Source organism: Plutella xylostella, chromosome 25 (assembly GCF_932276165.1).
Source record: "Plutella xylostella chromosome 25, ilPluXylo3.1, whole genome shotgun sequence".
Lineage (NCBI taxonomy): Eukaryota > Metazoa > Arthropoda > Insecta > Lepidoptera > Plutellidae > Plutella > Plutella xylostella.
Genome location: NC_064005.1, coordinates 7,523,994 through 7,540,907, shown reverse-complemented (window position 1 = coordinate 7,540,907; position 16,914 = coordinate 7,523,994). Strand labels below are relative to the sequence as shown.

The 16,914-nt window shown below is 44.0% G+C and overlaps 2 protein-coding genes across 2 annotated transcripts in view; one reads left to right on the top strand and one right to left on the bottom strand.

Moving 5' to 3' along the window:
- LOC105392169 (DNA damage-binding protein 1) overlaps nucleotides 1-11,586 on the bottom strand; it is a 45,676-nt gene extending 34,090 nt beyond the window's left edge. The window contains exons 1-11 of the mRNA XM_048630061.1: nucleotides 11,369-11,586; nucleotides 10,844-10,992; nucleotides 10,334-10,599; nucleotides 10,095-10,194; nucleotides 9,835-9,940; nucleotides 9,545-9,627; nucleotides 8,956-9,106; nucleotides 7,228-7,449; nucleotides 6,647-6,806; nucleotides 6,081-6,189; nucleotides 8-195 (exon numbers count right to left, since the gene is read on the bottom strand). Of these exons, the coding sequence (XP_048486018.1) occupies nucleotides 8-195; nucleotides 6,081-6,189; nucleotides 6,647-6,806; nucleotides 7,228-7,449; nucleotides 8,956-9,106; nucleotides 9,545-9,627; nucleotides 9,835-9,940; nucleotides 10,095-10,194; nucleotides 10,334-10,599; nucleotides 10,844-10,992; nucleotides 11,369-11,429 (1,595 nt within the window). The 5' untranslated portion in view covers nucleotides 11,430-11,586. The remainder of the gene's footprint in view (nucleotides 1-7; nucleotides 196-6,080; nucleotides 6,190-6,646; nucleotides 6,807-7,227; nucleotides 7,450-8,955; nucleotides 9,107-9,544; nucleotides 9,628-9,834; nucleotides 9,941-10,094; nucleotides 10,195-10,333; nucleotides 10,600-10,843; nucleotides 10,993-11,368) is intronic.
- A 367-nt stretch (nucleotides 11,587-11,953) lies between these two features.
- Nucleotides 11,954-15,562, top strand: LOC119691042 (WD repeat-containing protein 20). The gene is made up of 3 exons (XM_038107479.2): nucleotides 11,954-12,336; nucleotides 13,095-13,277; nucleotides 13,740-15,562. The coding sequence occupies exons 1-3, from the start codon at nucleotides 12,058-12,060 to the stop codon at nucleotides 14,973-14,975; spliced, it is 1,698 nt and encodes a 565-aa protein (XP_037963407.2). The 5' UTR covers nucleotides 11,954-12,057; the 3' UTR covers nucleotides 14,976-15,562.
- The last annotated feature ends 1,352 nt before the right edge of the window (nucleotides 15,563-16,914 follow it).

Genomic DNA, 16,914 nt, shown 5'->3' with positions numbered 1-16,914 from the left:
CACTCACGCGATGAGCTCCAGCCTCCCGGGATGCACGGCCAGCAGGTGGACCCGCGGCCCGGCGGCGACCACGCAGCGGCTCTCGTTGCAGCTCACCACGGAGATGCCGCGCGCGCCCTCCGGCGCCCACTGAGCCACCAGCGCCCACTCGCCCGTCGCGTCGCGCCCTATCAGGCGGACGCCCTCGTCTGTCACCTGGGGAGGAGTGAAAAACATATTGTTACTGAAATGATAATAGCAGGTAAACATCTCACACACGACCATTCGACCCCGAGCTAGGCAAAGCCTGTAGACTACAGGCTGTAGGTAATATGGATATCGGACAGCTAATATATCTACACAGTTATACATATTATACACATAGTTGCCTACTTATCACTACTACTGGGTACCCATTGCGGACTCCAATATTTTTTTCCACTCCTATTACCTGAATAAAATGAAATGGTTCATATAAATGTAGGTATTTAATTATCCTGCATGTCCACTTGTTACGTTCCAACCATATAGAAAAAATGCTATTGTTAACTTTCTATCGTAAATGTTTAAAAAAATAGGAATAAAAAAACAGTTTGACTACTGATGCATTAACATATAGGTACACCCGGTAGTCATGTGAATAGGTGAGGAATAGACGGTTTTATATCCTTCGGGCACAGTCAACAACACATTTTGTATATTTTAAGCACGTACTTTCTAAAATTCCTAGTTTCGTGGAAGTAAAAGGCATGACAAATGAATACACCAAGTAAAACAATACTAACGATAAATTAACACCAACTGAGTAAGCAATAGAAAAAATACCTACTGTTTACCTATCTATGTATGTAGTTGCCGTGCGTGATCGAACCTTAGCATTAATTTAGTTAAATATCGGTATTTTTGCTAGAATGGGGTCTGTATAAAATAAAACATGAAGTTAGTATACATATAAATTCTTCCTTTCCACGATTCGAATTTATTATCCTTATTCCATCTAGGAAATAGCTTAATTTATAGCTGTTTTATTATACAATGGAATGAACAAAAAACGGTTTAATTAACATTTAAAATACGCTGCAGCTGTGTGTGTGAAATTATGTAAGTACTGAACCCTTATGTACTTATATGTACTAAAATCCTTGAAGTTAAGATAATATTGTAATTATTTACACAAAATTTGTTCAGTTGTAGGGTAGCTTCTTTACTATTCATGTGTCTTTTAGTTTGGATGTGTAGTGTGTAATCGTGATGACTATATGTAATTAAATAAATATATTTTATAGTTAATTTACCTAGTTAACTAATTTAAAAAATGGTTGCATGCACGAGTTGTGTGTGTATGGCGTTTTTGACGGCGATCAACTACGTCCCGGACTGGCCTCAAGACGCATGCTTGAAAGGTACGCATGTAGTAATGCTGAACTATCTACTCCCGCTTTCTTTCAACTAATGCTTATAGGATATACCGTATTAGCGTACCGTATTTTGATGGTGATGGGAAATCTGCATTAGGTACTTTCAGTAGTAAATCGGGCTTTATCGGTGTTCAATCCTACATAAGTATGAATGGATGAAGTGTGGCATAAAAACTACTGAACGGATTGCGATGACATTTGGCATGGTAACTGACACCCTGGATTAACATACGCGCCTGTATCCCGGAATCCCAACGAAAGAACCTATTAAGACGAAGCTCGCGGGCTACAGCTGGTCTTATAGCAACATAATAATATCACTGAATAGGGCTGTAGAAACTTTCACCTGACTTTTAACTATACATAGAGACTTTCACCTGACTTTTAACTATAAATAAAAAGAAATATTTTATTTCGCGAATTTCGACATTCTGTTTTCATTTCCGGGCTTACTTGCTATGCTGCACACTTCCGGTTTCGGCTTACACCCTTTTTGCAAAACCCTGTATATGGCGATGTTCAATAATACAATATGATTCCAGATGGAGCCACATTCGACTTCATAATAGCGGGCGGCGGGACTGCGGGTGCCATCGTGGCGCAGCGGCTGACCGCGGGCGGGCGGTGGACCGCCCTGCTGGTGGAAGCGGGCGGTGACCCGCCCATCGACAGCGTCGTATGTTGGACACTATGGATCACCGCACATATAAGGGATCGCCTCTTTTTCGTCTGTCAACCAGTAGAACAAGAGCTCGAACGCCTGTTTTTTTTATGCAGCCTGTGTATTGTCCCACTGCTGGGCAAAGGCCTCCTTATGAACTGACCACAGTTCCCGATCATGTGCTTCCTTCGGCCATTGAGGCAAAAACCTGTCGAGGTCGTCCCCGGACGCCTGGTTGACAGAAGAAAAAAAGGCGAGCCCTTTACGTTACGCTTATATGTGCTGTGACTCTATAGGTCAAGGATAATAGTCTTTTAATTTGTAAAATATAGCATGAGCCCTATGACAGCTGTCAAATCCATACATTTTAACTGTCATTTTTGTTGGTTTTAAGGTAAAACCAAATTTATTTACCAGACATAAGCATAATGTCAATCAAACATCACAGGACTCATGCTATATTTTACAAAATAAAAGACTATTATCCTTGATCATCGGCTATATTATTTTATTCTCAGCTGATACAACTGCCATGAAATGCCCATGGTAACTTTTATATTTTCCAGGTGACACCGTTCATTTACCATTGTAAAATCTACTATGTATAAATAAATGGCAAGTACCTATTGGGTCTTCATTTAAATAAGTACTTGCAGATAATTTTCAGTACTGAGTATTTCAGAATAATCATACATTTTTATAGGCCCGGTTTCGCCGGTTCTGATAGCAACATTTATCTGTTAAAGGAAAATGTACACGGGTCGAGGCCTTTCGTGGAAATTCAACCTTCGAAATTGGCGGGCATGATTATTATAACTAAATATTACAGCATACCTAATATAAATAAATATACCTTAGCAGAAATATAACACTTCCGGAATAAAAATTAAATAATACTTAGGTATGTTAAATTCCGGTATACTTATTAACAAATACAAACTCAGTTTTTCTAAATATTAAAAACTTAATAATTTGTGTGATCGATTCTGAAAACAACAGTGTTAGATTGCATGTATGAAATGTATCGGTCTAATTATTGTGTGAGGTCGTGGTTTTGCCTCTAGATATTGAATTATAATCGAATCAATCTATTGCCCTTGCTCGCTGTGTTGCTATGAACTAGTTTTTACTTTATTTCGATACGGTTATTGCCTATTGAGGAGTCATGTGTCTTTTTCTAATGTCAGGCTTCGTAAAACGTATGCATAATTAATTTAAAGAAAGTTATCTTATATAGGTCTTGCCTGCGGGCGGTTTTGTCATTATATTCCATGATATGACAACGACATCGTTTGTCTAGCTCTATAGTGTGCGACCTTTCATACATTTTGATAACATGGAATATAAAGTCAAAACTGCCCGCAGGCAAAAAGTTTCTAAAGTGCGCCCGCTCTTTTTTAAAGCTGCGTACAGACCGGCCAAACGAACGCCAACGAACGGATTTCGTTGCTACAATCTGCCCTGTATTATGTATGATAAATATCCATCGTTGGGCGTTCGTTCGGCCGGTCTGTACCTACGCAGCTTATAAGTCTTGTTTTAACGTCTCATCCGTCGCAGGTGCCAGGGCTGATCGGCGGGCTGGTGCGCTCGCAGTACGACTGGAACTACTACACGTACGACGCGCACTGCGGCCACGCGCAGAGGATCCCCAACCTCTTCCCTATAACTAAGGGGAAGATGCTGGGCGGCAGCTCAGGGGTTAACAGCATGATCTATGTGAGGTGAGATGTGGGTAGGAGTTGTTATATCCATGGAAACATTATTGTTTCCATGGATATAACAACTACGTGCTACGTGTAATATCATGAGACAGGTAGCAAGTGACAAGATACGGCATAAAATCACACACGATTCACTCAGCTTTTGTAAGCTGCAATTAAATATTTTGATATTCCCTTTTGCATTGACTTATTTGATATTTTATATGCAAATATCACATGATGAGTAAATAATTTTTTGTCCCACCAGCTTTCCCTACAAATAAATTAACCCTTGGCCACTGCTCTCTGCCTTAGGATGTGATCTGCTTCTAATCTTAGCTAGCCACTGTTCCCAAATTGTTTCTCAAAATAATATTAATAATTTACAGGGGAAGTCCCACCGACTACGACAACTGGGCCGCGCTGGGGCTGCCGGGCTGGGACTGGCGCTCCGTGTTCCCCTACTTCCTCAAGAGCGAGGACCTCCAGGACGAGGAGATACTGACCAACCCGGAGTACGGCCCCTACCACAGCACCCGCGGACCTATCATAGTCACCAAACCCAGACCTGTCGACCCAGACTTCGATGAGAAACTAGATATTCTATTAAGGTCCATGGGAGAGATTGGTATCAAACCGGTATTGGATGTCAATGGACCGACTCCTTTCGGAATAGCTAGAACTCTTTACACACAGTCAAAGCCTCCGAGTGTGAGGTACAGCACAGCTCAGGCGTACTTGGTAGGCAACAAACAGAAGAATCTATACGTTCTGAAGCACGCATACGCTACAAAAGTCTTGATAGACAACGACAAAAGAGCATACGGATTAGAAGTTGTAGTAAACGGGACCAAATTGAATTTCTTCGCTAAAAAGGAGGTTATTGTCTCTACAGGCGTAATCAATACGCCAAAGTTACTTATAGCTTCGGGTATAGGGCCTAAAGCTGACTTGCAAAGACTTGGGGTGCCTCAACTAGTCGACTTGCCGGTCGGGACAGAGAGTCAAGATCACTTCCAGCTGCCTTTCTTCATCACCGGAGCCCATCACGACAACTCAAACGAGACCGGACCATGTCCAAAGTACACGTTAAACCAAATCACATTGGGACTCCAAGGCTTCTATTCTACGTGCAATCTATTGCAGCCGGACTTCCAAATCGTCGCGTATTACTACAACCAATCATCGCCACGACTGAAGGGGACGCTCAGCGAAACATTTTTCTACAATGATGAGGTGACGCAGTCGGTTCTGGACGTCAACGCCAAATACGAGATATTTCTTCTAAACTTCGCGCTGCTGCGTCCCAAATCCAGAGGCGGCGTCCGAGTGACGGGACTTAGGGTGGAAGACGACCCGGAATACTTCACCAACTACTTCCAGAACCCCGCAGACCTGGACATGACGATCCAGGGCATCCGGCGCGTGCTAGACCATCTAGGCATCCTCGATACGCAGTACTTTAGCAGCGTGCATTCGAGGGTAGTCAAAGTAAAGTTGCCTCAGTGTGACAAGTACGAGTTTCTGAGCGACGAGTACTTGAGGTGCTATTGTCTAACGATGGTGGCAGCGCAGCACCATCAGGCGTCCACTTGTCCTATGGGGTCAGTTGTGGACCACGAGCTGAAGGTCTACCATGTGGAGAGATTGAGGGTTGTCGATGCGAGCGTCATGCCAATTATAACTAGCGGCAACATCATGGCTCCCGTGTATATGATTGCGGAGAAAGCCGCGGATTTGATTGCTTCGGAGCATGGACATCCGATATAATGTATTTTGTTATGTTTTTATTTTATTCATGAGCAGTTCCTGTATGTGAAAATATCGTACTAAAGTTTTTATTTTATTTTACTCGTATAGGTGAATACTTATACCTATTTATATGATATGAATATAAGCTATAGCTTTATAACATAAAATAAAAATGTGATCCTATAATATTATATAATAAAAAAAATCTGATAATTATTTAGAATGGTAAATACAAACAGAATTTAATCAACTGTTTTATTTATAGTCAAACCTTGTCATACCTACCATACCATACGTATGTAGACCACAAGAGATACACGGTTCTAGTTCAATATCAACAGGGATAAACTAATAAGTTTTTTTATAAAATAGTAACTGAACCAAATCACAGAAGAACTAATCATAAAAAAATACTATAATCGTAACGAAAATGAATCGCCTTTTTTTCTTCTACCTACCTACTTACCAGGCGTTCGCGAGCTCGTTGACAGAAGAAAAAGAGGCGATCAGGCGATCCCTTTACGTTACGCTTCTATGTGCGGAGACATGTATACTGCTATGACTCACCTGGATGAGTTGTCCGTGCGCCACGTTGCCCGTGTAGAAGGTCTGTCGGTCCGACACGAACCCCTTGATCTCTGTCTCCTCCACCTCTTCACCGTTGAGCGCCAGCACTCTGCAAGGAATTACTGCTTTAGCAACAGAATTATTAGGAAAAGTTAGCTGTTTTGTGCAACCTTATGGAATATATATAGGACACTAATAGACTTTCAGTAGTAAATTATTCTGCGCTTTCAGATTTCCTGTGAAAATACGGCATAATCCGATTCTGCCAATAGGCTGCAGCGCCTGCAGCATCCCCGAATAGTCACTCGCCCTATGCGTATCGTCCTTGTGTAAACCCTGCTATACTACGCACCTCCAAGGAGTCCTAAAACTACGTCTAGTACAAACATTACCACTTGCAGGAAGCACGAATTCTAGAGCAATAGAATTTCAACTGTATTTGGCCGCTATTAAGGCGAGGCCCTATTAGTGCCTTGCCTCTTCATTTTTGAATCATTTGGACGATCTTTCTTTTGGGGCGACGCCACGCAACGCAGCGCAACACACCAATTAAGGCACATAATAACCTGGTCTGCTGCACGAAGGCGAGCAGCAGCGTGTCGTGGTGCGAGTCCCCGCGCAGCGTGAGCGGCCACATGCCCTTGATGCCGGGCAGGTCGATGGACGCCTGCTCGCCGATGCCGATGCCGTTGCGGATGATGCGCAGGGAGCCCATTTTGAACGCTCCTGTGTGAAAATAGGGTTGAAATTAGAGTGACTTGGTTTAATGGTTTAGTAGGTTACTTATGTTGAATGCTTCTGGAGAGGGGACTTTCTAAGCCTTGTCACTTTAATTTTATCCCTATAAGATTAAAGTGACAAGGCTTAGAAAGTACAGTTAGCAGCATAAGTAGCTATACATACACTTTTGAATCTTGTCAAACTCACTAACTGCCTATTTATACATTCAAACATTGATGTTTTGTTTGAAAAGGTACAAAAATATAAAGCTATGTACTTGACTATGCAGCTGACCGTACACTGGTACTGGATATTGCGAAGGGAATAAACCTTGAAAACTCCTATGAGGGGATAAGGTTGGGTTTAGAGTGGCGAGATATATAAAAGGTGAGTTTGAATACATACATAAAATGCAACAGCAACTCACCAGAGCAAGTAATCAGCTGATTCTGTCCCTGTCGCTCCAGATCCACGACACACATGTCGACAATCGGCGCGAGACTGGTGAAGGTCTCCATGGGCTGCACGTACTGAGTCGTCTCGTCTCTGGACGTGGTTAGTCGGACTAGAGCCGAGTCGCCGAGACGGGAGCCTATGAATACGACCCCGTTGTCGAGGTACGTCATGCATTCGGGTATCGGCACTTCGCCTGTGGGGAAAGAGGGTTGTGTGTTAGATTATTGGGTCAGTTTGTTGGTTTCATTGTGAACGTCGGAAGTGTGAAAGGAGCCCGAAACAACCATTGATATAACTGACGGATCTTTCAAGCTCAGTTTTCATTTAGTTTAATGTACAGAGAAAGTATTAACGATTACGATTGGGGCAATAAACTTTTATATTGTATATTTAAAGACTAGCTTAAGAGGATGGTGACCCCGACGTGATGGCACTTACTAAGAACACGGTCTATCTGAACAGCAACACAGTATTACAATGTCAATAAACTTTTATATTGTATATTTAAAGACTAGCTTAAGAGGATGGTGACCCCGACGTGATGGCACTTACTAAGAACACGGTCTATCTGAACAGCAACACAGTATTACAATGTCTATGATTTTACTACTCAGCCATGTATAATACTCGTTCTACCTCGCTGGTGACCCCGACGTGACGGCACTCAGTAGCAGTCGACTGTAGGGTACACCATACTCGTCTATGTACTGGTGACCCCTCGGTGATGCACTTCGTCTTCTTTCGTGTCAGTGAACATACGAATTTTTAAATTTGTCCAGCCCAAAAATAAGCAACTTTGATAGCATTCTTGTTGGCCTGGAGTACGTCTTCCCGAGTGCAGGTGGAAGGGCACAGGGGACAGGAGAGTAAATTCTCCATAGTCTGGGGGGCGGTACCTAAGTCGCATAGGTTGGTACCACCGGTATAGCCCCACTTGCAGAGTTTGTCCTTGCAGCAGCCTATCTTATGGAGATGCACTCACCCAGCAACTCCACCTTGAGGTCGTTGACCCGGGGCTGCTGGTGCGGCGGCGCGGTGGCCAGCAGCAGCATGAACAGCCGCCCCGCCACGTCGCCCAGCAGGTAGCGCAGCCCCGCCGTGTCCACGCGGCAATAGCAGTTGATTGTATCTACTGGTGACCCCGACATGATGCACTCACCCAGCAGCTCCACCTTGAGGTCGTTGACCCGGGGCTGCTGGTGCGGCGGCGCGGTGGCCAGCAGCAGCATGAACAGCCGCCCCGCCACGTCGCCCAGCAGGTGGCGCAGCCCCGCCGTGTCCACGCGGCAGTAGCAGTTGATTGTATCTACTGGTGACCCCGACATGACAGCACTCACCCAGCAGCTCCACCTTGAGGTCGTTGACCCTGGGCTGCTGGTGCGGCGGCACCACGTCGCCAGTAGCAGTTGATTGTAGGGTACATCATTCTCGTTTATCTACTGGTGGTTATGCACTTCTTCTTCTTTCGTGTCAGTAATCATGCGATTTTTTTTATTTGTCAAGGCCAAACAGAAGCACTTTTGATAGCATTCTTGTTGGCCTGGAGTACGTTTTCCCGAGTGCAGGTGGAAGGGCACAGGGGACAGGAGAGTAAATGCTCCATAGTCTGTGGGCGGTACCACAGTCGCATAGGTTGGTACCGACGCTATAGCACCACTTATTGTCCTTGCAGCAGCCTATCTTATGGAGATGCACTCACCCAGCAGCTCCACCTTGAGGTCGTTGACCCGGGGCTGCTGGTGCGGCGGCGCGGTGGCCAGCAGCAGCATGAACAGCCGCCCCGCCACGTCGCCCAGCAGGTAGCGCAGCCCCGCCGTGTCCACGCGGCAGTAGCAGTTGATGGGTGTCGACTGGGGGAGGGATTGGGGGTGAATTTGTTGGTATTTGTATTGTGAATTTAAAGGTTTTCCGGGCTTAATAGCACGGGGCGCATTTAGTTAGGGTGCATAATTTTAGAATCGCGCGCACTCACATCGGGCGGCCTCAAGAGCGAGCTCGACGGTGAACTTTTGTCACGTCTTAAATGCGCCCCGTACTAGTCCTTTTGGGGGAGTTTTGAGATAAAAGGGTTAATGTTTGGGGATCTCACACATGGCTATCTAAATATATCTATATACATAAACAACATCCAAACATAAGTACTCATCATACGAATGGGATTGATTGAATGGGATTCGAACCCAGAGTCCAGAAGCAGGATCTAAGAGAGTGAAAAGTGAAAGAATTTTCGAAATTCTATCACATGATTGTACAAAATGGAGAGGGAATAAATATGGTGTAGTGGATACCTTGATCTGAGGGGGTGCCACAGCTACGTAGCTCTGCCCGTCGTGGTACACTATTGACTCTTGACCTATCACAATGGCTCCACCTGAAAAATATATTTGAATTTTTCAAGAAACAGAATAAAAGGTAAAAGATCCTGGCTTACAGTTACAGTAAAAGTGATAATCTGAACTAGCTTTATGGTTTTTTTAATGATTTTGTAAACATGCAATCAGTACGTGTACTATGAGCAGTACTTTGGCTTCATTGTAAAGGTGGTTAAAGGATCTCTGAGAGAAACTGACTAACTCACCAAGTGGGCTCGGCACAGGAATCAGTATGGAAGCCTCAGTTTCCACATTGTCTTGTTTCCAGGGTATCTTCATGAATTCTTTATCTCGTAAGCTTATTTCCCGAGTCTGAAATGATAAAATGTACCAAGGTATTAACATCTATAGAACATATCGGTAAATATAGTTTCAACAACCAATAATTATGAATTACAAACTGCACACTTGGAATTACTTAATTTAAGGTTTCTTTTGTAACAAGAGTCAAAATTACATTAATTACCTTAATGTGTCTTCCATTAAGATCCTGGTGTATTAAAATTAAAGTTGGGTTGGCACATCCATGCAGGAATTCGACATCATATACATTTAATTCTTCAAGCCTGTAATAGAAATATGCTATAACTATAATAGATGAAATAGTAAAAGGTCAGTACTTTATACCAACATCTCAGTTTTGTTATTTCTCATTAGGTAATTTGATTAAACATAATATAATCTCAATACATATAAGAAGCTTACCTCAAGCTAACTGCCTTTAATTCTGTAGAATCCTTATCCAGAGGAATTATTTTAAATAGCCCATCATACAATCTTAAGCCTATAACTCTAGCTTGTGGATCTATGACAGCCAGGATACCATTCTCTGATGGCTTCCCAATGCGGTCGGAGACATTTCCATGGGCCTTGGTAACTACTTCTAGCTCTCCATTGGCACCCGTCCTCCATTCTAATATCATAGCGTTGTAGCGGGAAGTGAGGATGAAAACAAGATCCTTATTCTCATTCTGAAATAAAAGTCAAGGTTAGTAAAGTTTTGCGTAATCAATATTGGGAATTATGACAGTGAAATGCCCTATTGATAATTTAATAAGTTACATATTTAATTAATGATTAGATATTTGCTTAATGCCTGGAATTAATGACTAGATAGGTCTTTGCAATGGTTTGCCTTACAAAAACTTCCTCAATAAATTATAATATAAACTTCATCCATAGCTTTCGCCAAAACAGTGTCAGATATTTACTCACTGGTGGTCTAAAGAGTTTCATCTTGGCAACTCTGCCATAGAGCCCAACTTCCTTCATGGGCCTCAGGCCTTCTGGCGTCACCTGGTACATCTCGAGGCGAGACACCTTCGCTACCAGGAGGTTCAGGTCCGTTGGGGACGTGAAGTTGCCTGCAAAGTTTCAAATGCAATTATGCATCATGTTCTAATAAACATATTCATCATATCCAAATGCAATTATAGCATCATGTCCTAATAAACATACCTATTCATCGTAAAGCTAAGAGGGGAAAAAGTTATGTTGTTTGGCAACAATTTAGGAAAACTTTATAGGCATTGAAAGGCACCGGTTTCGGCGGCGAATGCATTGTGGAATGTTGTGATCATGGCGTATTTGGTGCAGGGATGCTGCTAGTAGGCGGTTGATGTTTGCAGATTGTCTGGGGAGCCTATGAATGTGCCTCCTCGTTGATAAAGCATCCATTTATTGACTGTAGTATACACAGACATAACCTCAATATCAAATAACAGAAGAATGCATTTTTACCCGTGATACATGCTGTAACTGCTGTTGGCTTCTGTGCTGTAACTACGTAATGGTAAGCCATGATGACACCACATTAAATCATTCAGGAAACTCAAAATTATAGTATGCTTCAGCAAATATTCAATGTTTGTAAAAGTAGTCCAATCCAACAGAGAAAAATTACAACAAAATCGAATGTTGATTTTGAAAGAAGCATTGAATGAGGGAAAGAGACCACTAACATACTGTCAAACAACGAAGTTTTGTCTCTTTCTTTTTGCTCTTTAAGTTGGTTAACCTGAGTCAACCACGGACAACGCATCACAGAATAGTCTTTGTTTTTAATAAGGTGTGCAGCACACCTCAAAGGTTCACAGGTGCGGTGGTGATGTGATGGCGATGGTGATTGATGGTGACCACTACTCCACTATAAACCTGACCTGAAGATGGTTTTTTACATTATGTTACTATGGCTGTTTACCCAAAATCAAATTTCTTTATCATCACCGACACGCGCCCATTCCACGTACAACCTTCCCCGACAAAAACCATCGTGTATATCCGGCTTGACTTTTTCTTTTGCAGTGTAGGCAACTTGAAAATAGAGGATCTGTCTGTGTCTGACTGATCTGTCATTCTTTTCGGGCTTCTTTACTTTTTGTGTTCCTTGGCGACAGTTTTATGAAATTATAACAGGATAATATGTTAACATGGCCGTGCAGTCTGATTCCGGCGGGAAGGACGACATTAAGACCCAATTTGTGACCAGGGAGGGGACGTACAGGCTGATGACGCTCTCGGAATACTCTCGCCCGAACCGTGTGGGCTACCCGAGTGGATCCGGCGCCTCGCATGTGAGGGTGTCCCTGGTGTCCCTGCCGCCGCCGGCCGCCGAGGGCGCCGCGGAGGGGCCGCCCGGCTCCGACGACCGGATATGCTTCAACCACGGGAAGGAGCTCTATGTTTACGTGTACAGAGGAGTCAAGAAGGTGAGGTCGATGTTTTGTTTATGTTTCTGTTCTAAGGGCGATAGACCGTAGGATTGCGTCAGTGGCCCGGGGACGATCGCCGATAGTGTTTCAGTAGATTACGGTTGCTGAGTAGATAAGATTTTATCTTAATACTGACAACATGAGGACTGTATAATGTTATTTGTTATGCATGCCCACTGTGTATTGAAAGAAGCCCTGAACCAGGGTGATTAAGTTATGTTTATATCATTTTGTTGATTAAATTGAACTTATTACAAATATCATTCTAATCAATACATGTTTACAATGTTATTTTATTGTGCACTGTATGTAATTATTGATTTTACTAATAGAACAGAGAGGTACCTAACCAGATTACTTCTCATATCCTATTACATTCAAGAGTAGAGACAAGTCAGTGTTCATCTTAAGTGTGTGCTTCAAGGATGATAATTAATTCAACAGATTTTATAGATGGTGCAGGAAACTGATGTTATTTTATTGCTAAAACCAGTTTCATAGGTATTATTAAATACTTGAAATTTTAATATCAATGTCAAAGAAATATGTTTAAATTAACTTTGTTTTTCTTATCTATAAATCTAAAGCAACCCAGATAGATCTTTTAAGGAATTAATTTAACTTTCACATCTCACAAAGCCTACAAGCTGGTGGTGGCAGCAACACCAATGAAATATTTCAATTCTACAGACAGTCCCAATTTCCACAGGAAAGAAATTGTATTGAAATTAATTATGCAATTATTTCTTTTCCAGGCAGTAGATCTCACAAAACCAGTTGACAAGAAAATGTATAAGAGCACCAACCCAACTTGCCATGATTTCAACACGGTCACACTCACACCGGACACGGTTTCACTGGTCATTGGGTTCTCAACTGGCCAAATACAACTGATAGACCCTATTAAAAAGGAATTAAGTAAATTATACAATGAAGAGGTAAGTTAGAAATGAAATTTATTTAGAACTATTTGGACTGGCTACATATGGGTGTAGTTCATTTGAATTTCATTACAAATGGTGTAATTTTACTAAGAATAAAAAATGATTTTCTTTTCTTATGCATTGTTGGCATGTTTTACATTCATATTTGACCTCCCACATGAAATTTTACTCTTTGTAGTTTCTTTACAAACACCTGTGAGCTCATTTTCCCTTACCTCAGTGTGGCTTCTGAAGTTACCTAACCTAACCAAAGTTGTATACTATTTAGCTCAGAATGTTTGGAAAATATAGAAATCCCAATCACAAGAAATTTATTATCATTCAAGTCTGTTTTTATTGATATAAGAGCCACATAAAAGAAACCAATTCATATTAGAATTACCATCATAGTTCACACAAAAGTATTAATAAATCATATCCATCAAGATGTAAAAAGCGTGTACTGCATTTTTCCAGAGGCTAATAGACAAGAGCCGCGTGACGTGCATCCGCTGGGTGCCGGGCAGCAGCAACCTGTTCCTGGCGGCGCACGCGTCGGGGCAGCTGTACGTGTACAACGAGGAGCTCGGCTCCGGCGCCGCGCCCGCCTACCAGCTGTTCAAGCAGGGCGACGGCTACTCCGTGCACACCTGCCGCGCCAAGTCCACGCGCAACCCGCTGTACCGCTGGCTCATCGGCGCCGGCGCCGCCATCAACGAGTTCGCCTTCTCCCCGTGCGGCGCCGACCTCGCCGTGGCCAGCCAGGACGGCTTCCTGCGCGTGTTCCACTACGACACCATGGAGCTGGTGGGCCGCGCGCGCTCGTACTTCGGCGGCTTCCTGTGCGTGTGCTGGTCGCCCGACGGCCGCTACGTGGTGGTGGGCGGCGAGGACGACCTGGTGACCGTGTGGTCGCGCGCCGAGCGGCGCGTGGTGGCGCGCGGGCAGGGCCACCGCTCCTGGGTCTCCGTCGTCGCCTTCGACCCCTACGTGCTGAGCTTCGCGGACCCCGAGCACGCGGCGGCGGCGGGCGAGGCGGCGCCGTGCTACCGGCTGGGCAGCGTCTCGCAGGACACGCAGCTGTGCCTGTGGGACCTCACGGAGGACGTGCTGCGGCCGCCGCCGCGCGCGCGCGCCTCCGCGCACCTGTCCCCGCCCGCGCCCGCGCCCCCCGCCAGCCCTAACGGCGTGCCCGGCAAGCAGCCGCGCCGCCGCGTGGCGCACAAGCACGCCGAGCTGCCCGAGCCGGCCGGCAAGGGCCGCGCGCGCAACAACGTGGCCACGCTCAACATCAGCGTGGGCCGCGCCAAGGACGAGGGCTCGGGCTCGCTCGGCGTCAACTCGCTCACGCAGCGCCTCGCCGGGTTCTCGTTCGGCGAGCGGCGCTCCGAGCACCGCCGCAACTTCAGCCTGTCGTCCAAGCCGGAGGGCAAGGCGGGGGCGGGCGCGCCGCGGGGGGACGCGCTGGACCCGCTGCGGCTCATCGGCACGGCGTCCTGCCCGCGCTTCGACGAGTGCCCCGTGCTGGAGCCGCTGGTGTGCAAGAAGATCGCGCACGAGCGGCTCACGGCGCTGCTGTTCCGCGCCGAGTACTTCGTGACGGCGTGCGCGGACGGCGTGGTGCACACGTGGGCGCGGCCGGCGGGGGCGCGCGCGGGGGCGGGGGGCGCGGGGGGGCCGGGGGCGGGGGGCAGGCAGGACGCGGCCGACTAGTGCGCGGTGTTCGCGCGCTGCCGCCGCCCCGCGCCCCGCGCCCCCCGCCCCGCGCGCACGCTGTGACCCGCGCCCGCGACCGACCCCGTCGGTTGCTCAACAGACTATTGAACGGTGGATTCTCATTATCAGTGGAAAATTCGGAGTTATTGGGAGCTATTCTGGAGCAAGCTGCATTAAATTTAGTGCTGTCAAATCTTCGCAATCATGAAGTCGCGCTACTTTTAAAATTGGTTGCTTCAGAATCGGTTCTCATGCTCTTATTTGATGTGACAATCAAGTTACAAGTGCGGTGAGGCCGGCGGTCGGTCGGCCCCAGTGATGACGTCATTATTCCATAAAGCAAGGTTGTGTGAATGTGTGCTAGTGTGTAAAGGCGATCGTTCTGAAACTATATCGTGACAAGTTTATATTCACTTCTGTTTCTGCCACAAAAACTATAATTATATTAAACCTTTGCGTATTATGTACGGTCTATACCTATCGGATTTGTGGATATGTAAAAATATTATTAGGTATATTTCATGCTTCTTGAAAATGATTAGGTAGTTACTTAGAAAATGTAACCATGGTGTAAATACATGCATCATCTACATACATCTACAGATGAAATTGAACAGCATTCCTCAAGAAACATACCCTCAGAAATGTATTCATTTCTTTCATTATAGATAGAATTCAGTATTGAATAGATTATCCGCCTTTAGAAGAGAGAGAGAGAGACAAGATATAGCGTCAGAGCGCATCGCTGGCATTGAACGATACTTCAGACATTGTTATACGGATGTATGTTTTAGATAGAAATAGAATTGAGATTCTTGTATAGTCGAATTAATATGAGTGTAACGAAAGAATATTCTCAACTCACGTACATGTAAATATAGCATTTAGATTGTAAAGCGATCAAAGATGGCTTCGGTAATGCAATAGCACTTGTGTGCTTCGAATTGTCCTCATTATTATTTATTTGTTTTCTTTTAATCAATTTAAATGTTGTTGCAAGTGACCCGTCTAAGAGACTTGGGGTATTTTATTAAAATTTTGAGACTTGGGCTAAGTTTGTTGCAAGGTTTTGGGCTATGGGAGCTGAGCAGTTGGTTAAGTTAGTCAAGTCGTACTAAGCTATTTGAAATAATACTGCGACGTCGCATAAACTGACACGGATCAAAGGGTCCATTGGCTTCCTAGAAATACTGCCATTTACAAATGATTAGATCATAAAATTTGTTACTTTTTGATGAGCTAGTGGATCCCGTCAGTCATAATATATATATTTTTCATTTTAAATTTTCTGTTATCAGCTTCCTAAGTTCAAATTTAATTTGTGTATAATCTTAGTGTCTGTTATTGTGTATAATAAATAACATATAAGTAGTTAGTTAGCTTAGTAAATTTATTGTCATTATAGCAAATATACATTCGCTTAAGGTCCTGTAATATATAAAAAATCAAGCTTTTTGTAGGTAACCAAAATACTGAATCATGATTTATACGTATAATTATATCGGAATTGGTTTTTATGGGCCAAGTAAGCAGTAGGCATCGTATGATGAAATACCTATATTATTGTCATATTTTCTGCTTCATTGTATTGAGAGATACTTATTTTAGATATTTCCAGCTGTAGATTAGATACCCGATATGCTCTTATGTAAATAGGTCGGTTTCGTACTTTGACTATTGCATTTAAGGCTGGTTTCTATATAAAACTGACTACCTACATAGCATTTTTAAATCCTATATAGTTACTCTGGTACAGTCAGCTTCATAAGATCATAATATACTTATGTACAATTGTTCAATATACTTATGTACCTTGTCAAACCTAAAACCGCCCTTAATTCATTCATGGCTGGTGGCTTGTTATTTTGACAAGGTACAAACTCATATCGCTACTTATGAATCTGATCGTATTACGAAGCTATACTACATAAGGAAA

Coding starts and splice junctions, on each gene's coding strand:
- LOC119691042 (XM_038107479.2), top strand. CDS start 12,058: ATGGCCGTGCAGTCTGATTCCGGCGGGAAGGACGACATTAAGACCCAA. Junction 12,337..13,094: donor TGTACAGAGGAGTCAAGAAG/GTGAGGTCGATG, acceptor TTTCTTTTCCAG/GCAGTAGATCTCACAAAACC. Junction 13,278..13,739: donor GTAAATTATACAATGAAGAG/GTAAGTTAGAAA, acceptor GCATTTTTCCAG/AGGCTAATAGACAAGAGCCG.